Raw genomic sequence first — 25,094 nt, 5'->3', positions numbered from 1 at the left:
GTCCCCCCCTCCCCCTTGCCCCTAGCCCCTCTCTCACCTCCTCCATTCTTCTGGCAGAGGTAGGGGGAAGCGCCAGACGTTGCCCAGCCCCACGGAGTAGCCGATCTGAGCCAGGATGTACTGCAGCTTGCTGTTCCACGCCGGGCGGTTCTCCGCCTCCAGCTCCTCGTCTCCATCCTTCTGCTTGTCCCAGGGCTCGCCGGCGACGTTGAGGACGCTGCGCTTGTAGTCCACGGGCTCCTCGTGGGCCAGCAGGTCGGCCACCGACTCGGTGACGTGCTCGCTGCTGTGCTCCCGCTGCGTCACTTTGCTGTTCTTCGGCATCGGGACGGCTCCGGCCGGCGCCCCCCGCACCGCCGCGCCCCGGCGCCCCGGGGGCGGGGGGGTCCGCGGGAAGGGGAGAAGAAGAAGGATGGTCCCTCCGGGGAACGGCGCCTGGGCGAGCCTACAGCTCCAAGCTCACCTCCTCTTCATCGGCGGGACCTGGGCGGGGAAGAGCAGACGGAGAGGGGAGGTGAGGGACAGGGTCTGCAGCAGCGGGGGGATGGTGGAAGGCTGGGGCAGGATGGGGCCAGGGAGGTGGTTTGGGCTCCATCCATGGAGATAGTCAAGGGGAGGCTCTGGGCAGCCTGATCTAGGGGAGGATCTCCCTGCTGAGGGTGGTGGAAGACTTGGACAAGCCGGAGCAGGGAAGTGGTTGGAGCTCCATCCATGGAGATAGTTGAGGTGAGGCTCTGGGCAGCCTGATCTAGGGGAGGATGTCCCTGCTGAGGGTGGTGGAAGGCTGGGACAGGCTGGGTCAGGGAGGTGGTTGGGGCTCCATCCATGGAGATAGTCGAGGTGAGGCTGGGCAGGGCTCAGAGCAGCCTGATCTAGGGGGGGATGTCCCTGCTGAGGGTGGTGGAACTCTGGGACAGGTTGAGCCAGGGAGGTGGTTAGGTCTTCATCCATGGAGACAGTCAAGGGGAGGCTCTGGACAGCCTGATCTAGGGGAGGATGTCCCTGCTGAGGGGTGGTGGAAGACTTGGACAAGCCGGAGCAGGGAAGTGGTTGGAGCTCCATCCATGGAGATAGTTGAGGGTGAGGCTCTGGGCAGCCTGATCTAGAGGGAGATGTCCCTGCTGAGGGTGGTGGAAGGCTGGGACAGGTTGAGCCAGGGAGGTGGTTGGGGTTCCATCCATGGAGATAGTCAAGGGGAGGCTCTGGGCAGCCTGATCTAGGGGAGGATGTCCCTGCTGAGGGTGGTGGAACTCTGGGACAGGTTGAGCCAGGGAGGTGGTTAGGTCTTCATCCATGGAGACAGTCAAGGGGAGGCTCTGGGGCAGCCTGATCTAGGGGAGGATCTCCCTGCTGAGGGTGGTGGAAGGCTGGGACAGGTTGGGTCAGGGAGGTGGTTGGGGCTTCATCCATGGAGATAGTCGAGGTGAGGCTGGGCAGGGCTCAGAGCAGCCTGATCTAGGGGAGGATGTCCCTGCTGAGGGTGGTGGAAGACTTGGACAAGCTGGAGTAGGGAAGTGGTTAGAGCTTCATCCATGGAGATCATTGAGGTGAGGCTCTGGGCAGCCTGATGTAGAGGGGGATGTCCCTGCTAACTGCAGAGGGACCATGAGGGTGGTGGAAGGCTGGGACAGGATGGGTCAGGGGAGGTGGCTGGGGATCCATCCATGTATTCAAGGTGAGGCTGGAGAGGGCTCTGGGCAACCTGATGTAGTGGGGATTGTCCCTGCTGGCTGCAGAGGGACCATGAGGGTGGTGGAATACTGGGCTGGTTGGAGCAGGGGGGTGGCTGGGGCTTCATCTGTGGTGATAGTCGAGGTGAGGCTGGACAGGGCTCAGAGCAGCCTGATTTAGGGGGGGATGTCCCTGCTGAGGGTAGTGGAAGACTTGAACAAGCTGGAGCAGGGAGGTGGTTGGGGCTCCATCCATGGAGATAGTCGAGGGGAGGCTCTGGGCAGCCTGATCTAGGGGAGGATGTCCCTGCTGAGGGTGGTGGAAGACTTGGACAAGCTGGAGTAGGGAAGTGGTTAGAGCTTCATCCATGGAGATCATTGAGGTGAGGCTCTGGGCAGCCTGATCTAGAGGGGGATGTCCCTGCTGAGGGTGGTGGAAAGCTGGGACAGGTTGGGTCAGGGAGGTGATTGGAGCTCCATCCATGGAGGTAGTCGAGGTGAGGCTCTGGGCAGCCTGATCTAGGGGAGGATGTCCCTGCTGACTGCAGAGGGACCATGAGGGTGGTGGAATGCTGGGGCTGGTTGGAGCAGGGGGGTGGCTGGGGCTCCATCCATGGAGATATTTGAGATGAGGCTGGAGAGGGCTCTGAGCAACCTCAGCTTCTCCTCCCAGGGCTGTGCCCCAGACCCCCCCCCAGCTTTGTTGCCCTGCTCTGGACACCTTCCAGCAGCTCAACCTCTTTCCTGACCTGAGGAGCCCAAAACTGGACACAGGACTCCAGGTGTGGCCTCAGCAGTGCTGAGCACAGGGCAGGATGAGCTCCCTGCTCCTGCTGGCCACACTCTGCCTGCTGCAGGCCAGGCTGCCCTTGGCCTTCTTGGCCACCCCCTGGGCACACTGCTGGCTCCTGTTCAGCTGCTCTCCACCACTCCCCCCAGGTCCCTCTCTGTTTGGCAGCTCTCAGCCACTCTGCCCCCAGCCTGTGGCACTGCCTGGGGTTGGTGTGGCCAAGGTGCAACCCTTGGCACTTGGGCTTGTTGAATGCCATCCTGCTGGATCAGACTGCTGTGGCTGGAGATGTGCTGTCCTCTGAACCCAGACTTGGATCTGGAGCTTCTGGTTGCCACCAGGCTTTGGGTGACCTCTGAGCACCGAGGTGACCAAAGGGTGAGCTTCAGATCTGCACCTGAGTTATGGGGGAGCAGGATTTGGCTCCTGACTGCTGCTCCTGCCTCCTGTTGCCCCTGTGTGCTCTGAGGGAGGGTGACTCCTCTACCAGATTCAATTATCCTTGGAGGAAAGGGCTGACCAAGTCTTCTTCCCCTTCTAAAGTCTTCTCTTTCCCCAGGGCAGAGCCCCAGCAGTGCCCAGGAGGCTACCTCTGGGGCTGCTCTTTTTGCCCACAGGCTGGTTTGGGTGGGAGAGGACCTTCAAAGCTCCTCCACTCCAACCCCTCTGGCCACAGGAGTCCAGGTGTGGCCTCAGCAGTGCTGAGCACAGGGCAGGATGAGCTCCCTGCTCCTGCTGGCCACACTCTGCCTGCTGCTTCCTTTCACCCCTGCAGAAAGTTCTCTCTCTCTCCTCTCTGCCAGGCTCAGTTCCTGGTTCAGAAGCTATTTCTGGCTGCTGGCTGCATCCGTTGCCAGGCAACCCTGTGGGCTCCACAGCTCTCCTGGATCCAGCTCCTCAGGAGGAGCTGCTCCAGTGCTCCTTCCAAGGCTGGCCCAGGCAATATTTAACTGCCTAACGAGGGCTCCCTCAGGGACAGCTCCGGAGGCTCCGGCGGCTCCGGCGCCGCAGTTAGCAGCACGCAGCCACCCCGGGGCCTGGAGCAGCCCCAGCCAGCAGGAACTCAGAGGCTGGAGGAAAAGGCCTCCTCCAGCAGCCAAGGAAATCATAGAATCATAGAATCAATCAGGTTGGAAGAGAGCTTAGAGCTCAGCAAGTCCAAGCTGTCCCCCAGCACCTCCTGACAACCAAACCCTGGCTCCAAGGGCCACATCCAAGCCCCTCCTGAACACCTCCAGGGATGGAGACACCACCACCTCCCTGGGCAGCACATTCCAAGGGCCAATTACTCTTCCTGGGTACAGGAGGGAAGCAAAACAGTGGCCAGGAGAAGCCCTCACCCTTGCTTGACCTCTCTTTGGTCATAGAATCAATCAGGTTGGAGAAGACCTCAGAGCTCAGCAAGTCCAGGCTGTCCCCCAGCACCTCCTGACAACCAAACCATGGCTCCAAGGGCCACATCCAAGCCCCTCTGGAACACCTCCAGGGATAGGGACTCCACCACCTCCCTGGGCAGCACAGCCCCAGGGCCAATCTCTCTGGCTGGGAAGGACTTTCTCCTCCCCTCCAGCCTTATCCTCCCCTGGTACAGCTTGAGACTGTGTCCTCTTGTTCTGCTGCTGCTTGCCTGGGGGAAGAGCCCAACCCCCACCTGGCTCCAACCTCCCTGCAGGGAATTGCAGAGAGCAAGAAGGTCTCCCTGAGCCTCCTCTTCTGCAGGCTAAGCAACCCCAGCTCCCTCAGCCTCTCCTCCCAGGGCTGTGCCCCAGACCCCTCCCCAGCTCTGTTGCCCTTCTCTGGACACCTTCCAGCAGCTCAACCTCCTTCCTGACCTGAGCTGAGGGGGAAAGAGCAGAGGTACAAATCTCCCTTCCCCTGGGAGATGCCCCCATATGAAACCACAGCAGGGGCAAACCATGGCACAGGTCCAAATCTCGGTGTGGCTCTGTCACTGTGCCCCCATGGGTTGGCATGGGGAGGTCCTGCCACCCCCCGACCCCCCCCCCCCAAGCAGCTCAGCCCCAGCCTGGTGAGGGTGGTGATGCCCAGAGGAGATCCAGGCCTGAAGGGGAAGTTGTCCACTCAGTGATGCCAGGAGCACAATCAACCATGGCCCTCCTGGCAGCATGAGCTGAGCCCAGCCAGAGCCAGCACGAAGCCACCAAGCCACACACCAGGGGGACAGTGCCAGGCTCTGCTCAGCTGCACCCTGGGAGAGGACAAGGGGCAGTGGATGGAAACTGCAGCACAGGAGGCTCCACCTCAGCATGAGGAGGAACTTCTGCACTGTGAGGCTCCCAGAGCCCTGGAGCAGGCTGCCCAGAAAGGTTGTGGAGTCCTCTCTGGAGCCTCTCCAGCCCTGTCTGGATGTGTTCCTGTGGGACCTGAGCTGGATGCTGTGGCAGGGAGGTTGGACTGGATGATCTCCAGAGTCCCTTCCAACCCCTAAGACCCTCTGATCCTGGGATCTCCCAAGTGCTAGGCCATCCCTGCTGCCCCCTGCCAGGCTCCATCCTCAGGAGCACCAAGTGGAGCTCTCAGGAGGTGGAAGGTTCAACCCCGAGGCACAGGGCAGGGTCTTGCACACAAGTGTGGAGCTGTGGGCAGCAGACTGCAATCCAAGCCCAAACTCCAGCCCAGGTTCAGAGCTGGCTGGAGGCTTCTGGGCAGGGTGGGCAAACCCAAACTCCAGCCCAGGTTCAGGCTTCTGGGCAGGGTGGGCAAACCCAAACTCCAGCCCAGGTTCAGGCTTCTGGGCAGGGTGGACAAACCCAAACTCCAGCCCAGGTTCAGGCTTCTGGGCAGGGTGGACAAACCCAAACTCCAGCCCAGGTTCAGGCTTCTGGGCAGGGTGGCCAAACCCAAACTCCAGCCCAGGTTCAGAGCTGGCTGGAGGCTTCTGGGCAGGGTGGCCAAACCCAAACTCCAGCCCAGGTTCAGGCTTCTGGGCAGGGTGGACAAACCCAAACTCCAGCCCAGGTTCAGGCTTCTGGGCAGGGTGGGCAAACCCAAACTCCAGCCCAGGTTCAGGCTTCTGGGCAGGGTGGACAAACCCAAACTCCAGCCCAGGTTCAGGCTTCTGGGCAGGGTGGACAAACCCAAACTCCAGCCCAGGTTCAGGCTTCTGGGCAGGGTGGCCAAACCCAAACTCCAGCCCAGGTTCAGAGCTGGCTGGAGGCTTCTGGGCCAGGGTGGCCAAACCCAAAACTCCAGCCCAGGTTCAGAGCTGGCTGGAGGCTTCTGGGCAGGGTGGGCAAACCCAAACTCCAGCCCAGGTTCAGGCTTCTGGGCAGGGTGGGCAAACCTGACTGCAGCCACAGGCAGAGCATCCTGGGATCCTGTGGCTGGATCCAGGCAGCACCGAGGTCACCCAGCCCTGGGGGCAAGGGGGGTCCACACCCCTCCAAGTGGAAAGCACAACCCAGAGCCACCCCAGCCCCATAGTGAAAGGGGAATTCAAACACAAATCCATCTGCCATAAAGAATAACCACCCTGGAGTGGGGGGAAGGAGAAGGAGGAGGAGGAGAAGGAGGAGGAGGAGGAGGAGGAGAAGGAGGAGGAGAAGGAGGAGGAGAAGGAAGGGGAGGAGAAGGAGGAGGGGGAGAAGGAGGAGGGGGAGAAGGAGGAGGAGAAGAGGAGGGGGAGAAGGAGGAGGAGAAGGAGGAGGGGGAGAAGGAGGAGGAGAAGGAAGGGGAGAAGAAGAGGAGGGGGAGAAGGAGGAGGGGGAGAAGGAGGAGGGGGAGAAGGAGGAGGGGGAGAAGGAGGAGGGGGAGAAGGAGGAGGGGGGGAGAAGGAGGAGGGGGAGAAGAAGGAGGGGGAGAAGATGGAGGGGGAGAAGGAGAAGGAGGAGGAGGAGAAGGAGGAGGAGGAGAAGGAGGAAGGTCAGCTGATGATCAGGAGGTTTCCAGGCCAGAGACAGAAAACCCTTGGCACTGACAGAGGGAGATTCAGTTTGTTTCAGCCCTGGTGACCTTAATTGGCTTCAAATGGAGACAGCTTAGATCCAAGAGCTTCCACCAGCCTTCACTGGTGCTGCTGCTGTGGCCCAGAGCTGGTTTTGGGGGCACCAACCACCCTGCCCACTGCTGATGGCTGGAGAGGGACCATGAGGGTCCCCCCCCCACTTTCTGCTGGGCTTCCTGGAGGTCACTGGAGAGCAGCCAAGAGCACTAAGGTCTTTCCAGTGAGGGTGGGGAGACACTGGGCCAGGTTGCCCAGGGAAGCTGGGGCCAGCCCTGGCAGTGTGGAGGAGCAGGTTGGATGATTTTTCCAGAGCCATTCCCCAACTCTTCTGACCACTCCTCCAGCAAAGTCATTTGGCCTCCTCTCCAACCTCAGCCTCCCCTGGCACAATTTCAGGCCATGGCCTCTCCTTCCATCACCTGAGACTGGGGAGCAGAGCCCAACCCCCCTGGCTGCAGCCTCCTCTCAGGGAGCTGCAGAGAGCAATGAGGTCTCCCTCAGCCTCCTCTGCTCCAGGCTCAACCCCCCCAGCTCCCTCAGCTGCTCCTCCCCAGCCCTCTTCTCCAGACCCTTCCCCAGCTTGGTTGCCTCTCTCTGGCCCTGCTCCATGTCCCCCCTCAGCCTCTTCTCCAGATGGATAATGCAGGATGGAGCTCCCATTGTGGCCCCCCCCCAGGAGAGCAGAGCTAAAACTCTCCCATGAGTTTCCAGAGCCATCCCCAACTCTGCTTCCTGTTGGCCAGGGACCCATCCTGGACAGGGGAAACTGAGAGTGGAGAGGAGGAAGAAATTGCTTAGAGTGAGGGTGGGGAGAGCCTGGCACAGGCTGCCCAGGGAGGCTGTGGCTGTCCCCTGCCTGGAGGTGTTCAAGACCAGGCTGGATGAGGCCTGGAGCAAGCTGTGCTGGGGGGAGGTGTCCCTGCCCATGGCAGGGGGCTGGAGCTGGATGACCTTCAAGGTCCCTTCCAACCCAAACCATTTTGTGACCTTCTTGACCCAGTTCTGCTCACAGTCCCAGCCCTTTTCACTGCAGATGTTCTTTATGGTCCCTTCCAGCTCAAGCCATGCCCTGGGGAGGGGGAAAGCAGCTCGGGTTTGTCCCTGTGGACGATGCAGCTCCTCACCTCCCCCTGCTCCATGGCCCAGGCTCTCCTCCTTGCCTGGGATTCCCACTTCCATGGGCTCCACACTTAACCCCTTGCCAAGCAAGCACCAGCCCTGAGCCCTGCTCCTGCACCAGCCCTGAGCCCTGCTCCTGCACCAGCCCTGAGCCCTGCTTCTGCACCAGCCCTGAGCCCTGCTCCTGCACCAGCCCTGAGCCTTGCTCCTGCACCAGCCCTGAGCCCTGCTTCTGCACCAGCCCTGAGCCCTGCTCCTGCACCAGCCCTGAGCCTTGCTCCTGCAGCAGCCCTGAGCCTTGCTCCTGCAGCAGCCCTGAGCCTTGCTCCTGCAGCAGCCCTGAGCCCTGCTCCTGCACCAGCCCTGAGCCTTGCTCCTGCACCAGCCCTGAGCCCTGCTCCTGCACCAGCCCTGAGCCTTACTCCTGCACCAGCCCTGAGCCCTGCTCCTGCACCAGCCCTGAGCCCTGCTCCTGCACCAGCCCTGAGCCCTGCTCCTGCACCAGCCCTGAGCCCTGCTCCTGCACCAGCCCTGAGCCTTGCTCCTGCACCAGCCCTGAGCCCTGCTGCTGCTGCACCAGCCCTGAGCCTTGCTCCTGCACCAGCCCTGAGCCCTGCTCCTGCACCAGCCCTGAGCCTTGCTCCTGCACCAGCCCTGAGCCCTGCTGCTGCTGCACCAGCCCTGAGCCCTGCTCCTGCACCAGCCCTGAGCCCTGCTCCTGCACCAGCCCTGAGCCTTGCTCCTGCACCAGCCCTGAGCCCTGCTCCTGCACCAGCCCTGAGCCCTGCTCCTGCACCAGCCCTGAGCCTTGCTCCTGCACCAGCCCTGAGCCCTGCTCCTGCACCAGCCCAGAGCCTTGCTCCTGCACCAGCCCTGAGCCCTGCTCCTGCACCAGCCCTGAGCCTTGCTCCTGCACCAGCCCTGAGCCCTGCTCCTGCACCAGCCCTGAGCCCTGCTCCTGCACCAGCCCTGAGCCTTACTCCTGCACCAGCCCTGAGCCCTGCTCCTGCACCAGCCCTGAGCCCTGCTCCTGCACCAGCCCTGAGCCCTGCTCCTGCACCAGCCCTGAGCCTTGCTCCTGCACCAGCCCTGAGCCCTGCTCCTGCACCAGCCCTGAGCCTTGCTCCTGCACCAGCCCTGAGCCCTGCTCCTGCACCAGCCCTGAGCCCTGCTCCTGCACCAGCCCTGAGCCTATCTCCTGCACCAGCCCTGAGCCCTGCTCCTGCACCAGCCCTGAGCCCTGCTCCTGCACCAGCCCTGCTGCTGGCTGTGCCCAGGGCTCCTGCTTGCACCAAGGGCCAAGCCCCTGCCCATCTTTCCCCAGCCCAGAAGACACAGAGGTCAGAGGGTCACAGACTGTTAGGGGCTGGAAGGGACCTCTGGACCCCATCCAGTCCAAGCCCCCCTGCCAGAGCAGCATCACCCAGGGCAGGGCACACAGGAACACATCCAGGTGGGGGTTGAGTATCTCCAGAGGAGGAGACCCCCACAGCCCCCCTGGGCAGCCTGCTCCAGGCCTCTGTCACCCTCACAGGGACAAAATTCTTCCTCCTCTTTCCATGGAGCTTCCTCTGCCTCAGCTTCCACCTGGGCTGGCATTGGGCATCCCCCAGCAGAGCCTGGCTCCAGCCTCTGGGCACCACCCTGCACAGCTTCAGCACCAGCAAGGAGGTCACCCTCAGGCTGCTCCTCTCCAAGCTCCAGAGCCCTCAGCTCCCTCAGGCTCTCCTCCCGAGGAAGATCTTCCTCTGCCTTCACCATCTTCGTGGCTCTGCTCTGGATCCTCTCAAGTTCCCTCCCCGAGGTCCTTCCTGCCCTGAGCAGCCCAGAGCTGGCCACAGGCTTCCAGCTGTGGCCTCAGCAGGGCAGAGCAGAGAGGGAGGAGAACCTCTCTGCACCTCTTCCCCACTCCTAATCCACCCCAGGATGCCCTTTTGGCCCTCTTGGGCTGGCATTGGGCATCCCCCAGCAGAGCTTGGCTCCAGCCCCTGGGCATCACTCTGCACAGCTTCAGCACCAGCAAGGAGGTCACCCTCAGGCTGCTCCTCTGCAAGCTGGAGGAGCTCAGCTCACCCTCAGCTCCCTCAGGCTCTCCTCATGAGGAAGATCTTCCTCTGCCTTCATCATCTTTGTGGCTCTGCTCTGGACCCTCTCAAGCAGGGGGAGGAGAACCTCTCCAGACCTCTTCCCCACTCCTAATCCACCCCAGGATGCCCTTTATGGCCCTCTTGGGCTGGCGTTGGGCATCCCCCAGCAGAGCCTGGCTCCAGCCTCTGGGCATCACCCTGCACAGCTTCAGCACCAGCAATGAGGTCACCCCTCAGTGGCCTTGGCCACTGTGTCCTCCACACTGCCAGCCACTCAGGAGCCCCTCAAAGCCACCTGGCAATGGTTTGCTGTGGCACAAGCTGGCCTCACCCCAGCCAGGGAAGGGGCAGAGGTGGGCAAGCTCCTCCTCTGCTGCAGCCAGGGGGTTTAACCCCTGCCACGAGGCTCCCATCAAACCCAGCTGGAAAAGGGAGCACCTGCCTGGGAAAAGCTGCTCAAGTTCCAGCCCCAGGCTGCCCCAGGGGAGCTTCAGCTTGGGCCAGGAGGAACAATTTCTTCCCCTTGAGGACTGGCCCAGGCTGCCCAGGGGCAGTGGTGGAGTCCCCAGCCCTGGAGGGGTTTCAGAGCCCTGGAGCTGCGGTGCTGAGGGCCAGGGGGTGGTGGTGCCCTGGGGAAGTGCTGTGGTGCTGAGGGCCAGGGGGTGGTGGTGCCCTGGGGCAGTGCTGTGGTGCTGAGGGCCAGGGGGTGGTGGTGCCCTGGGGCAGTGCTGTGGTGCTGAGGGCCAGGGGGTGGTGGTGCTCTGGGGCAGGGCTGTGGTGCTGAGGGCCAGGGGGTGGTGGTGCCCCTGGGGCAGGGCTGTGGTGCTGAGGGCCAGGGGGTGGTGGTGCCCCTGGGGCAGGGCTGTGGTGCTGAGGGCCAGGGGGGGTGGTGGTGCCCCTGGGGCAGGGCTGGGTGCAGGCTTGGCCTCCATGATCTGAAAGCTCTTTTCCAACACAACCAACTCTGCCTCTGGGACCCAAAGGCTCCACCTCCTCCTGCCCAGCCCTGCCAGCAGCACCCCCGAGGGTGCAGGGGAGGGGGTGGGATGCTCCCAGCCCCTGTGCCCTGCCTTGGCCCAGCCTTGTTCCCTCCAGAAGGTGGCTGGGGGAGGGATAAAGGAGGTTGGAAGTGTGTCAGCAAAGCTTTCAGCTGAGGCTGGGGAGGAGAAGGGGATCTGCAGCAGCCTCTGGGGAGAGCAGCAGCCAGCAGCAGCCATGCTCCAGGTCTGAAGGACAGGCATGGGGGAGGGGGGCTCAGGATTTCTCCTCTCCCATGTCCAAATTCTACACTTATTAGGGCCTGAAAAGAGGAACTGGGGCAGGGGAAAAAACAGGCTGGGACTGGGTGAATAAAATGAACACTCAGGCCATGGGGACTCCCTTCCCACCCCACCACCTTCAGCTGTGCTCAGCTCCCCAGCAAATCCCTGGCAGCTCCTAAGGGGAAGGGGAAAGATGCTCCTGGTGAAGCAGCCAGCCCCACACCAGGGAGGGGAAGCTCCCTCCAGCCCCACCCCAGGGAGGGTCCAGCCCCACCCCAGGGAAGGGTCCAGCTCCCTCCAGCCCCAGCAGGGAGGGTCCAGCTCCCTCCAGCCCCACCCCAGGGAGGGTCCAGCTCCCTCCATCAAGGTCACAGAGCCCAGAAGGGAGGGAAGAGCCAAGGCACCAGAGGCACTGAGGGGATTTTAGGAGGAGGAAGACCACTCTCTGCTTTGGGATCAGGGTCAGAGCATCAGATTGCATCTCCTCATCCTCCCAGAGAGGGAAACCTCGCACCCAGGGCCAGGCTGATGGTGGAGGTGGAAGCAGGGAGGGGAAAGGAACGGATCCAAGGTCACCCAGGGAGCTGGAGAGCCTGGGAAGGAGAGGCAGAGGACAGGAACGAGGACTGCTCCTAGCATCCCTCACTGCTGTGCAGGGAGGCAGCTTGGGAGGCACATCCCAGCTCCCACAGCAAAACACCTCCAGGCCCCTCTGTGCTGCACCTCAGGGGCAGGAGCTCCCCTGGGATGGGAGAGGGATCACCCAGACAGAGTGGATCCTTTGGGGGACACCCCACCCCATCCTGAAAAGCCACAGGACACCAAGGGCAGGACCCTGCCAGGAGCATCCAAGCCTCACCTCAAAGCCCTGGGGAGAGATTTCTGCCTGACACAGAAGCATCACAGCTCTGATCCCTCCCCCAGCCCTGCTCTGAGGACTTCCCTGCAGCCTCTGCCACCCAAACCTCTCTTCCACCACCCAAGAAGCCTCCATCTTAAATCTATTCAAGCAAGCTGGGGCTAGCTGGGGCTTGCTGGGGCTAGCTGGGGCTAGCTGGGACTTGCTGCTCCTGCTCCTGCTCCTGCTCCTGCTCCTGCCCCTGCCCCTGCCTCTGCCTCTGCCCCTGCCCCTGCCCCTGCCCCTGCTCCTGCCTGGCTCCATGGGGAAGGTTTCTGCCATCTGGGCTCATTAGGGCTGCTCCCTCTCTCCCTTTTATCGATCCCAGTTAATTAGCAGCAGGTCCTCAGCACCCTGTGGCGGTGGCAAAGGCTTGGCTCAGCCACAGCAGCTGAGCTGCCACCCCAGTCCCCTCCCACCCTTTGCAGCCAGGTGTGGAGAGGCAGAAATTCTGCAGGGGGTCAGCACAGGGCAGGTGGAGTCCCAGAGCCATTGGGGGTGGAGAAGACCTTCAAGGTCATCAAAGTCCAACCATGAACCCTGCTCTGCCAAGTCCACCCTTGTCCCAAGCACCACATCTCCAGGGCTGTTAAACCCCTCCAGGCTGGGAGAGCACAGGGATGCCCAAGGCCCTTCAAGAAGGTGCTGGGAGCACCTCTGCACTGAAGACAGCTTGAGAGACTTGGGGTTGCTCAGCCTGGAGAAGAGAAGGCTCTGAGGTGACCTCATTGTGGCCTTTCAGTATCTGAAGGGGGTTCCAAGAAGGCTGGGGAGGGACTGCTGAGGATCTCAGGTAGTGATAGGACTAGGGGGACCTTAGAGCAGCCTTCCAGTACCTGAAGGGAGCTACAGAGGAGCTGGGGAAGGACATGTTGCAAAGGCATGGAGGGGCAGAAGGAGGGATAATGGCTTCAGGCTGCAGGAGGATGGATTTAGATTGGCCTCTAGGAAGAATTCCTCCCCCCTGAGGGTGGTGAGGCACTGGAACAGAGAAGCTGTGGAGGCTCCAGCCCCAGGCTGGGCTGGATGGGGCCTTGAGCAACCTGGATCTGCTGGAAGGTCCTTGCCCCTTGGTGAGGGGGTTGGAATGAGCTGATCTTCAAGGTCTCTCTTCCAACCCAAGCCACTCCATGACCCTATGAGAAGCAGCTCGACTGGGAACCAAGCTCCCAAGCCCTGCTGTGGGCTCAGGGGCAGCCCCAGCAGCCCAGCACGGCCCAGCACGGCCCAGCTGGAGGTGCTGGAGCCGCTCTGCGCCGCGTCCTTGCCGCTCAGCCCCGCTTCAGCATCGTGACAGAGGAGCAGCTCCTGCTGCCGATGAATCAGAGCTGCCCCCACGGCTGCCTTCAGCACCTCCCCGAGCGGCTGGCAGCGCCACCGGAGCCCGGCCGTTAAAAATAGCCCCCCCAGCTCCTCTCGAAGCCCCTCCTCTGCTCCACCCCAGAGGTGGGGAACGTTTCCCAACCCCCCCCCTGCCCCAGCTCAGGCTTGGGGTTTTTTTTTTCCCCACTCCCTGTGGCAAGCCGGAACCTCTCGGCGAGGTTTAGTTGGTTTGGGGGTGATGGGGTTGGGGTTTTTTTTTCCCTTTCACTAGGTGCCAAGAAACCTTCAGAAAGGGCATTTTGGGGGGGGGGGGGGGGGTACGAGCCAGACACAACAGCCCCCGGGGAGGAAGGGAAGCCTTGGCACCGGGGCTCGTCACGAAGTGTAGGAGCTGAGTTGATTCATCAGCTTTAGGGGGGGAGGGGGGGCTCCTTTCGTCTCTCATTTAGCGCCGTGCAAACACGCATCAGCTGCAGCGGTGTGACACCAGATCAAAGGCAGCCCTCAGCTGATCCCTTCCGGGCTCGGCTGGGCTCCCCCTGCTCGGCTTTCTGCGCTGGCGATCCCCCTCTTGACTCAGCCTGAAGGTGAAGCGGTAGAACCTCAAAGCCAAGCCAGGTTTCCGCCCCGCTCCCCCCACCCCTACACCTAAAGAAGGCAGCCCAGGGGGGCAGCGTCCCGCTCCCTCGGCAAGCTCCGCTGGCTCCCTGCCGTCCTTGGTGAAGCTGCTGCTGCTGCTGCTGGGTTTGTCAACAAAGCAGCCCAGGGGAGAGCCAGGATGGGGGCAAAAGCAGAGCTGCTGCCACGGGATGCGCGGAGGTCAGCATCCGCTCCTCGTGACTCCACCTCAGCTCTGCTCCGGCTCCGTGTGACTCCCACGTTTCAAACCGAAGCCTTCTGATGCCTCTCTCGACCTCCAGGCAGCCATCTCCCCCTTTCTGATCCCCAGAGGATCAGACCCACATTTTCCTCCCTCTTCCTGAAGCAAACCACCACCACCACCACCAAGCCATCTTCCTTGACCTAGTCCTGACACCTCCAGAGAGATACCGGGCAGGAACTCTCTGCCCTGCCCAGAATAGCTTCCTCTGCCGTGGTGGCATTTGGGGAGGGGGGGGTTGGGGTTTATTTTTTGCCTGCCAAGCCCAGGAATAGTTGCATCAGCTCCTGGTGGATTCAGCCCTCAGGTGCCTCAGCCATCCCAAGCAGCAGGGGAGGATTTCACCTGCTGGCTCCTTCACAGAGATCTCTGAGCTGCTCCAAACCCCCACCCCAAAGTGAGGCAAAGCTGCCCCTCGGCCATGGTGCCAGCCCCAAAGGGGCATCTTTGGGCACATCCGGAGGTACAATAAGCACACAGGAGGTGATAAGGACCTTCCACACCCAATCCGGAGAAACACACAAAACCAGGACACCCCCCACCCCGCCCCCAGCCCCATTTTTCTGCCCCAAACCAGTCACTGACCCCCTCCACCCCCCTCCAAGGGAACAGCAGGGGAAGAGAGGGAAATAACCCCCCCGAGACCTGAGGGGCCAGGAGCAGAACATCCCTCAGAGCCCCAACGTCTTCTCCTCTCCCAATGTTATCGTCAAGGTCAACCTGGAAGCTGCATTTCTGCCCAGCCTCAGGCAGCAGCTCCGAGGGGATGAATCCCCTCCCCAACCCCCCGGCACCGACCTCAGCCCGCTGGCCAGTGCCACCCTCTCTCGGTAGCCATCCCCCAGCCGCTTCAGGGCGGCTGAAGCCGTCGCTGGATGTCCCCTTCCAGCCCTCGGTGCCACCACCCTTAGGGCCACGCCTGATGCTTCCAGACCCGGGTCTCTCTCTCAGCATCTTGTGTCCCCCTCCCCCGACAAAAAAAAAGGCCCCGACAGCAGCGCTGGGGAGGGAGGAACACCGCAGACAGCAGCAGGGGAGACCCCGCTAGGGCTCGGGAGGGGGAAGCGAAGGGAGCTGCCCCTGACCCCGACGCTGCGGCGGCTCCGGGGAGGATGGAACCGAGTCGGTCCCGGGGTGAAAAACAACAACAACAACGATAACAACGATCAGATCTCGGCAGGAACCGACCGAGACGATGCCAGGAGGAACAGACCAGATCCTGACAGCAACCTACCAAATCCCGGGATGAATCTCACCGCATCCTATTGAGCAATTGAGGCGATTCTAGGCAAAACCCAGACAGACAAAATCCCGGGGGAGGAGAGGGTGGGAACGGGGGGGAAGCGGGGAGAATCGATCGTGGGAAAGGATCGAGCAGATTTCGGGAGAGATCGACCCCCGGCCAAAAGGAAACACCCCCCCCTCCCCGATCCCGCCAGCGACTGACCGGCTCCCGAAGGCAAAGCGCAAATTCCCGGGTGGCAATCGCCCCAGGTTCTTCCCCCTCCCCGGGAGCCGCTGCTGCTCCGCGCTTGCCGGTTCCGAGGCTCCCGGTGTGGCAGCGGGGGGGAGGCTCCGGGGCTCCGGGCGGAGGAGCAGCTGCGCCGGTGCCGGTGGTTTGATGAGCGGGGGGGGGGGGTGGCCGCTTCCCATCCGTTTCTTCCTCCCCACTCCCCCCCTCCTACCCCCTCCTCCACCACGACACTCCCGCCCCGTTCGCCGGCTCCGGTCGGTGGCTGCGCGCTGGGCTCGGTGCGGCGCCGCTCGCTTTCGCCTGGGGTTGAGGGAGGTGGGGAGAGGTAACTTCAGTCCCAAAAGGAGGGGGAAGGGGGGGAGGGGGGGGGAAACAACCCCAAAAAGCAATAGAAATACTAACAACATAAATAAATCATCAGGGCCACGCAGCCCCTGACGCAGGCTTGAGTCACCGGCAGCTGCACGTCAAAGCCGGGGTGCCGTGCTCCACACACCACCCCCCACACCCTCCCCACCGACATCACCAGCGGCTCTTGAGGGCATCTTTGGGCTCAGAACGTTAAATCGAGGACAGCAGGGAGGGTTGGCAGCAGAGGGGAAGGGCAGAACCTGCCCGGGAAGCGAGCCCTCGCCCCCCGAAATGCTGCTGCGAGAGGCCAGGCTGGGAGAGTTGGGGCTGTGCAGCCTGGGAGAGGAGAAGGCTCCCAGGGAGACCTTCTGGTGGCCTTCAAGGAGCCTGGAAGAAAGCTGGGGACAGAGTTTTGAGCAGGGTCTGGTGGGACAGGATAAAGGGGGATGGTTTGGAACTAAAAGAGGCAGATTGGGAGTGGAGAGAAGGAGAAATGTTTGGTGCTGAGGGTGGGGAGAGCCTGTGCCAGGCTGCCCAGAGAGCTGGGAGCTGCCCCAGGGCTGGCAGCAGGGCAGGGCAGGTTGGTTGGGGCTGGGAGCAACCTGCTCTGGTTGGGACAGCAGCTCAGAGCCAACCCCAGCTGGCTCCAACCTCCCTGCAGGGAGTTGTAGAGGGCAATGAGGTCTCCCCTGAGCCTCCTCTTCTGCAGGCTAAGCAACCCCAGCTCCCTCAGCCTCTCCTCCCAGGGCTGTGCCCCAGACCCCTCCCCAGCTTTCTTGCCCTTCTCTGGACACCTTCCAGCAGCTCAACCTCTTTCCTGACCTGAGGAGCCCAGAGCTGGCCACAGGACTCCAGGTGTGGCCTCAGCAGTGCAGAGCACAGGGCAGGATGAGCTCCCTGCTCCTGCTGGCCACACTCTGCCTGCTGCAGGCCAGGATGCCATTGGCCTTCTTGGCCACCTGGGCACACTGCTGGCTCATGTTCAACCTACTATCAACCACTATCCCCAGGTCCCTCTCTGCCTGGCTGCTCTCAGCCACTCTGCCCCCAGCCTGTAGCTCTGCCTGGGGTTGCTGTGGCCAAAGTGCAGCCCCTGGCACTTGTTGAATGCCATCCTGTTGACCTCTGCCCATCTGTCCAGCCTGTCCAGGTCCCTCTGCAGAGCCCTTCTGCCCTCTAACACTCAACTCCTGCCCCCAGCTTGGTGTCATCTGCAACTTTGCTGATGCCTGACTCCATCCCCTCCTCCAGATCATCAATGAAGATGTTAAAGAGCACAGGGCCCAGCACTGATCCCTGGGGCACAGCACTGGTGCCTGGCTGCCAGCTGGCTGTGGCACCATTCACCACCACTCTCTGGGCTCAGCCTCCAGCCAGTTCCTCACCCAGCTCAGAGAGCTGCTGTCCCAGCCAGGGGCTGACAGCTTGGCCAGGGGTTTGCTGTGGGGGACGGTGTCAAAGGCCTTGCTGCAGTCCAGGCAGACCACATCCACAGCCTGCCCCACAGCCACCAGGCAGTCCCCTGGGCATAGAAGGAGCTCAGCTTGGAGAGGCAGGACCTGCCCTTCCTAACTCCATGCTGGCTGGGCCTGAGCCCTTGGCCAGCCTTCAGGTGTGCAGTTTCATCCACTCCTTTCATCCACTACTGCCCTCAGCAAACATCTAATTGGGTTAATTGGGCAAGCCAGGGGCTGTTGGGTTGGCTTACTGGTGGGGACAAGGAGCTTTCAGAGGAGTTGGTTGCTGGTTTCAGCACCTGCTGGAAAGGATTAAAGCCTCTGGGTCCTGAAAACCCAAATTCAGGCCATCCAAAGCCCTGCAGTGGAGCCTGGCTGAGTTTCTCTAACCAGTGTGTTCCTGGGGCTGAGGCTGCTGGTAGCAGTATCCAGCTCCTGGGCCTGTGACCAACCCTGAGAGGAGGCAAAAACCACATTAGGAAGAGAGGAATGCCCAAAGGATTCTGACCCTGCAGCTCCAAACCACCCACCTCCTCCTCCAGCTCCTGGATCCCAATGTTTGTGCACATTCCTGGCCTTTGGAGCAGTTCCCTTTCCAGCCTGTTAGGCACAAAATGATCAATTCTCCCAGGTCCTTGGGAGCTGAGCCAGAGCCTGCACCGAGATCCAGAGCCCAACAGCCACAGTCATAACTCTGCCTCCTGTCCCCTGGGGAGAAATGAGGCCACACTCCATTAAACCTCCACCTCTTCCCCGTCCCAGGCAGGGCTCAGGCAGCTCCTCATGGTACTAGAAGGGGCAGAGCCTCAACAGGGACTGCCCTGCAAAAGCCTCATGGTGTCTGCTCAGCTGGTTGAGGTGGTTCCACCACAGCTCTGCTCTGCTCAGACTTCCCCTGCAGGGCTGGGGCAGCTCTGGAGCCCTCAGCACAGACAGGGAGCTGGGGGAGCAGGGCCAGAGGAGGTCACAGCAGTGCTGGCAGGGCTGGAAGCCCTCTGCTGGGAGCCCAGGTTGGGAGAGTTGGGGTTGTGCAGCCTGGAGAGGAGAAGGCTCCAGGGAGACCTCCTGGTGGCCTTGCAGTGCTGAAAGGAGCCTGGGAGAAAGCTGGGGACAGAGTTTGAGCAGGGCCTGATGGGACAGGCCAAGGGGAGATGGTTTGGAACTAAAAGAGGCAGACTCAGAGTGGAGAGAAGGAGAAATGTTTGGTGCTGAGGGTGGGGAGAGCCTGTACCAGGCTGCCCAGAGAGCTGGGAGCTGCCCCAGGGCTGGCAGCAGGGCAGGGCAGGTTGGTTGGGGCTGGGAGCAGCCTGCTGGGGTTGGGGCTGTCCCTGGGGGCTGCAGGGGTTGGCCTGGAGGAGCTCTGAAGCTCCCTTCCCACCCAAACCATTCCATGAAGGCAGACCTGCACCAGCCTGGGTTTAGACCAGTAGTAGTATCATAGTAGTATCAGTCAGGGTTGGAAGGGACCACAAGGATCAGCCAGTTCCAACCCCCCTGCCATGGGCAGGGACACCCCACACTAGATCAGCCTGGCCAGAGCCTCAGCCAGCCTGGGCTTAAACACCCCCAGGGACAGGGCCCCAACCACCTCCCTGCACAACCCATCCCAGGGCTTCACCACTCTCATGGGGAAGAACTTCCTCCTCCCCTCCAGCCTCAATCTCCCCACCTCCAGCTTCATTCCATTCCCCCTAGTCCTATCACTGCCTGAGATCCTGAGCAGTCCCTCCCCAGCCTTCCTGGAGCCCCCTGCAGATCCTGGAAGGCCACAGTGAGGTCACCTCAGAGCCTTCTCTTCTGCAGACTGAACAGCCCCAACTCCTTCAGTCTGTCCTCATAGGAGAGGTGTTCCAGCCCTCTGCTCATCCTCCTGGCCCTGCTCTGGACACCTTCCAGCACCTCCAGATCCCTCTTGCCATAGGGGCTCCAGAACTGGAGGCAGGACTCCAGGTGGGGTCTCCCCAGAGCTGAGCAGAGGGGGAGAATCACCTCCCTTGCCCTGCTGGCCACACTCCTCCTGCTGCAGCCCAGGCTCTGGTTGGCTTTCTGGGCTGCAAGTGCACACTGAGAGCTCCTGGTGAGCTTCTCCTCCCTCAGCACCCCCAAGTCCCTCTCCTCAGGGCTGCTTTCCAGCCAAGCCCAGCCTGGATTTGTGCCTGGGGTTGCCTCGACCCAGCTGCAGGACCCTGCGCTCGCTCAGGGCCGGGGGCTTCTCCTTCCCAGGGCTCTCCTGTCTTAGGCTCTGCTCCTTTCCCTCCGTGTTAGCAGTGCCCAGGCTCAGGCTGAGCCATGACAGCCCCGCATGGCTTTGAGGGCAAATACACGTTTAGAAAGCAGAGGGCATTATCCCTTTCAATTATTTTCCCCTGGAATGTAGGTCGGCTTGACAGCTTAGGTGGAAAATCGTCTCCACAGCTCCCCGGCAGCCCCCTGCTCGCTGCCCTGATAATCCCTCCCTCTTCACACCCTGCTTGGGGAGGGGGAGGAGGGAAGCAGCATTTAGGCAGCGTTTCACCTGCAGAGGAGCTGAATGATTAAGGGGGCACCAGGGTGATCCCTGGAGCCGGAGGGGATTTGGGGGTTGAAATCACCTTCCCCGCGCCCGCAGCGCTCTGCCGATGCTCCAAACCGCTGGGGCCGGAGCAGGGAGGGGATTCATTCATCTCTGCTGTCCATCCATCCATCCTTGCTGTCTAGCCGCCCGGGATCGTCTGTTTGTCCTTCCCCTCCCGCAGCTCAGCCCGGCAGCAGCAGGTTCGGCAGCTCAGGGTCTGCCGCATCCCTGCCCGGGAAGAAACCATTGCACGGATTGCCTCGGGCCGGGAGGGACCCTCGGAGGGCATCTTTGTCCAACCCACCCCCCCGCAGTCAGCAGGGACACTTCCGACCGGATCAGGCTCCCCCAGGGCCACATCCAGTTTGATCTTGAAGGTCTCCTCACCTTCTCCCTCTAACTCCTTCTCCCTCTAACTCCCTCTTCCCTCTAATTCCTTCTCCCTCTAACTCCTCTCTCTAACTCCCTCTTCCCCCTAACTCCCTCTCCCTCCAACTCCTTCTCGCTCTAACTCCTTCTCCCTCTAACTCCCTCTCCAACTCCTTCTCCATCCAACTCCCTCTCCCTCCAACTTCCTCTCCCTCCAACTTCCTCTCCCTCCAACTCCTTCTCCCTCCAACTCCTTCTCCCTCTAACTCATTCTCCCTCTAACTCCCTCTTCCCTCTAATTCCTTCTTCCTCCAACTCCTTCTCCCTCCAACTTCCTCTCCCTCCAACTCCCTCTCCCTCCAACTCCTTCTCCCTCTAACTCCCTCTTCCCTCTAATTCCTTCTTCCTCCAACTCCTTCTCCCTCCAACTTCCTCTCCCTCCAACTCCCTCTCCCTCCAACTCCTTCTCCCTCTAACTCCCTTTTCCCTCTAATTCCTTCTTCCTCCAACTCCCTCTCCCTCCAACTCATTCTCCGTCTCCCTCCAACTCATTCTCCCTCTCCCTCCAACTCCTCCCTCCAACTCCCTCTCTGTCCAACTCCCTCTCTGTCCAACTTCCTCTCCCTCCAACTCCTTCTCCCTCCAACAACTCCCTCTCCCTCCAACTCCCTCTCCCCCCAACTCCTTCTCCCTCCAACTCATTCTCCCTCTAACTCATTCTCCCTCTCCCTCCAACTCCTCCCTCCAACTCCCTCTCTGTCCAACTCCCTCTCTGTCCAACTTCCTCTCCCTCCAACTCCCTCTCCCTCCAACAACTCCCTCTCCCCCCAACTCCTTCTCCCTCCAACTCCCTCTAACTCCCCCCTCCTGCTGTATATTTTTTTTCCTCCTTGAATTTGCAGCTTTCATGCTTGGGGGGGGGAAGAAAAAAAACCAAACCCAACCCCAAACCAACCACAACCTGAGCGATGCCTCCCCCCCTCGGTGCTGGGCTCCCCGCTCTCTTCCCCTGGCCCTGGCTATGAATGAAGGGGCTGATGGCCCTGCGATGCCATTGCCATGGTGACAGATGGCAGCGGCGAAGATGCGGGGATCAGGGTCACATGAGAGCAGCGGTAAATTCAGCCGGCTATTTATAGGCTGCTGCCGCTCCCTCCTGCCTGTATGGAAATGCGGCTGTCTCCCAGCCTGGAATCAGCCCTTCCCCAGCTCTCCGGGGCACTGTTCTTCCAGGAGAGACATTACTCATGCTCTGCGTTAAGCCCAGGCTCTTCCTGCTGCTCAGGCTGGCGCTGGAAAAGTACAGAGCCCTTGGGTGGCACAGGATGGGAGCCAGGGGGTGGCAGAGGCTGGAAGGGACCTCCAAAGATCAGAGGAGCAGAGGAGCAGAGGATCAGAGGATCACAGAGTCATAGGATCATAGCATCAGAGGATCATAGGATCATAGAATCAGAGGATCATAGAATCATAGGATCATAGAATCATAGGATCATAGAATCAGAGGATCACAGAGTCACAGAACCATGGAATCATGGAGTCATAGAACCACAGAGTCACAGAACCATAGTGCCTGGTGCCCCTGTCTCTACACTGCCCTGTTGGGATGAGGAGTGGGAAGAAGCTTTCCCCAGCAGGATTTCACCCTCAGCATTGAAGGGGACTGCATAAATGCAGAGACTTCATCCTCCTGAGCTGGTGTATACCCCCACCCCCCCAAGCTCAGCTTTGCTCCAGCCTGGGCTTGGATTTAGCCTGAGATAGAATCACAGAATCAACAAGGTTGGAAAAGACCTCAGAGCTCAGCAAGTCCAAGCTGTCCCCCAGCACCTCCTGACAACCAAACCATGGCTCCAAGGGCCACATCCAAGCCCCTCCTGAACACCTCCAGGGATGGGGACTCCACCACCTCCCTGGGCAGCACATCCCCAGGGCCAATCTCTCTTGCTGGGAAGAACTTTCTCCTCCCCTCCAGCCTGAACCTCCCCTGGCACAGCTTGAGACTGTGTCCTCTTGTTCTGGTGCTGCTTGCCTGGGAGAAGAGCCCAACCCCCACCTGGCTCCAACCTCCCTGCAGGGAGTTGCAGAGAGCAAGAAGGTCTCCCCTGAGCCTCCTCTTCTGCAGGCTGAGCAACCCCAGCTCCCTCAGCCTCTCCTCCCAGGGCTGTGCTCCAGACCCCTCCCCAGCTTTGTTGCCCTTTTCTGGACACCTTCAAGTCTCTCAATGTCCTTCTTAAACTGAGGAGCCCAGAACTGGCCACAGGACTCCAGGTGTGGCCTCAGCAGTGCTGAGCACAGGGCAGGATGAGCTCCCTGCTCCTGCTGGCCACACTCTTCCTGCTGCAGGCCAGGATGCCCTTGGCCTTCTTGGCCCCCTGGGCACACTGCAGGCTCATGTTCATTGAGTCCAACACCCCCCCTGCCAGAGCAGAACCATACAATCTGAGCTGGTCTGTACTGGATCATCTTCACAGATCATCTACTCCAAACCTCTGCCATGGGCAGGGACACCTCTCAGCTGGCCCAGGTTGCTCAAAGTCTCATCCAGCCTGGCCTCGACCACCTCCAGGGAGAAGGCAGCCACAGCCTCCCTGGGCAACCTGTGCCAGGATCTCCCCACCCTGGATATTGAACTTCTTCCTCAGCTCCACTCCAACCCTGCTCTGCCTCAGCTTCAAACCCTTCCCCCTTGGCCTGGCTCCAGACACCCTCATGGAAAGTCTCTCTGCAGCCTTCCTGCAGGATCCCTTCAGGTGCTGGCATCAGCTCTGGGGTCTCCCTGGAGCCTTCTCTCTAGGCTGCACAGCCCCAGCTCCCTCAGCCTGTGCTCACAGCAGAGCTGCTCCAGCCCTTGGATCACCTTTGTGGCCTCCTCTGGCCTCACTCCAACATCTCTTTGTCCTTCTCAGCAGCACTGGAGGCAGGATTGGAGCTGGGGGTCTCAGCAGGGCAGAGCCAAGAGGAAGAATTGACCCTTGGGAGGCAACATCTACCATTGATTAGTGACCTTCATGAGGCTCAGGCTGGTGCCCCTGTGTGCACTCACCTGTTGGCTGCTTTTCCTCCCCAGGCCTTCAGGGAGCAGGGATCAGCTATCTTGGGCCTGGAGATCATGTCAAGAAACCTTCCCTCCCTCCCTCCCCCAAGAAAAAGGAGGCAATGAGCTGTGTCTGAGCTCAAGGAGAAAAAAAACCCCACACTGCTCTGCTCAGCCCCCCCAGGGGGGCCACAGACATGCAGGGAATAAAGAGGACTCTGCACAATGGAAGGAGAAATAATGAACCCCAGCCCAGGCAGAGGAATGAGAACCATGTCCCATCACAGCCCCCTCCAGGCAAGGGCTCCCAGCAGCAGGCCAAGAGGGGCTTTAAAGAGCTTGCTTGCTCCTGAGCTCTGCTCTTAATTTGCTTCACAGGCTGAGCTGCCAGGGAGCTGAGCCCAGCCTCAGCGTTGTGCAACCCAGAGAATTCCAGAGGGCTGGGGCTGGGCTGGCACCAGGCTGCCTCTGGGCTGGCACCAGGCTGCCTCTGGGCTGCCAGGCTGGAGCAGGCTGCGTTTCCAGGTGGGTTGGGTGGCCTGGCAGAGTCTTTGAAGAGAGGCTTTGAATGGTTTCAGAGAGGGTGGGGTAGGGGTTTATGCTCCATTCCTGTCCCTTGCCGCCTGTGCTGCCTGCCTGAGCCACCTCCACTTCCCCTTGGGATGGATGATCCCCCAAACTGAGCCATCTCCATCTCCCTTTGGGATAAACCCCCAAAACTGAGCAGACTCCATCTCCCCCTGGGATGGTTGACCCCAAAACTGAGCAGACTCCATCTCCCTTTGGGATAGACCCCCAAAACTGAGCCACCTCCATCTCCCTTTGGGATAAACCCCCAAAACTGAGCCACCTCCACATCTCTTTGGGATAAACCCCCAAACTGAGCCACCTCCATCTCCCTTCAGGGTGGTTCACCCCAAAACTGAGCCACCTCCATGTCCCTTTGGGATGGATGACCCCAAAACTGAGCCACCTTCATCTCCCTTTGGGGTGGCTGACCCCAAGACTAAGCCACCTCCATCTCCCCTTGGGGTGGTTCACTCCAAAACTAAGCCACCTCCATGTCCCTCTGGGATGGTTCACCCCAAAACTGAGCCTCCTCCATCTCCCTTTGAGATGCTTGACCCCAAAACTGAGCAGACTCCCTCACCCTTTGGGATGGCTGACCCCAAAACTGAGCAGAGTTCATCTCCCTTTGGGATAAACTCCCAAAACTGAGCCACCTCCATCTCCCTCTGGGATGGTTGACCTCAAAACTGAGCCACCTCCATCTCCCTTTGGGATGGTTCACCCCAAAACTGAGCCACCTCCATCTCCCTTTGGGATGGTTGACCCCAAAACTGAGCCATCTCCATCTCCCTTTGGGATGGTTCACCCCAAAACTGAGCCATCTCCATCTCCCTCTGGGATAAACCCCCAAAACTGAGCCACCTCCATGTCCCTCTGGGATGGTTGACCCCAAAACTGAGCAGACTCCCTTTCCCTTTGGGATAGACCCCCCCAAATCCCACCCTCACAGCTGGATCCCAGCCCTCCCTGCCCAGCACAGAGCCCTGAGTCAGGGCTCTGGGGCAGCCTCAGCTCCTGGCCCCGCTCTGGGCTGCTTGCAGGGTCCTTGGACATCTTGGCCTTGGGAATGGAATCAAAACCCCTTCAAAGGGCTGCTCAGGCTCTGAGCTCCTCACACAGCTGCTGCTGCCGGCCTCACCGTTTGCTCCTGGACGAGTAAAGGGAGCTCTCAGCCTGCTTTTGGGCCAGCATCTTCCTGAGTCCCCCCGCAGGGAGGACGCAGCCCGGGGGGGGGAGGAACCTCGCTCCGGCTCTGTCTGCGGCCACCCAAACCAAGGCGCGCTGGTGGCCAG

General features: G+C 61.0%; 1 protein-coding gene across 1 annotated transcript; it reads right to left on the bottom strand.

Moving 5' to 3' along the window:
• Positions 1–33: 33 nt before the first annotated feature.
• LOC137458482 (sodium-dependent neutral amino acid transporter SLC6A17-like) lies at positions 34–23,320 on the bottom strand. The gene is made up of 2 exons (XM_068169954.1): positions 23,242–23,320; positions 34–483 (listed from the first exon to the last, which is right to left on the bottom strand). The coding sequence occupies exon 2, from the start codon at positions 322–324 to the stop codon at positions 34–36; it is 291 nt and encodes a 96-aa protein (XP_068026055.1). The 5' UTR covers positions 325–483; positions 23,242–23,320.
• Between the last annotated feature and the right edge of the window lie 1,774 nt (positions 23,321–25,094).

This window comes from Melanerpes formicivorus, unplaced genomic scaffold, assembly GCF_026170545.1.
Source record: "Melanerpes formicivorus ecotype bairdi unplaced genomic scaffold, bMelFor1.0.p_v2 SCAF_250, whole genome shotgun sequence".
NCBI classification, from domain to species: Eukaryota; Metazoa; Chordata; class Aves; order Piciformes; family Picidae; genus Melanerpes; species Melanerpes formicivorus.
The sequence above is the reverse complement of the archived record's forward strand: the minus strand, read 5'-3'. Positions and strand labels throughout refer to the sequence as shown.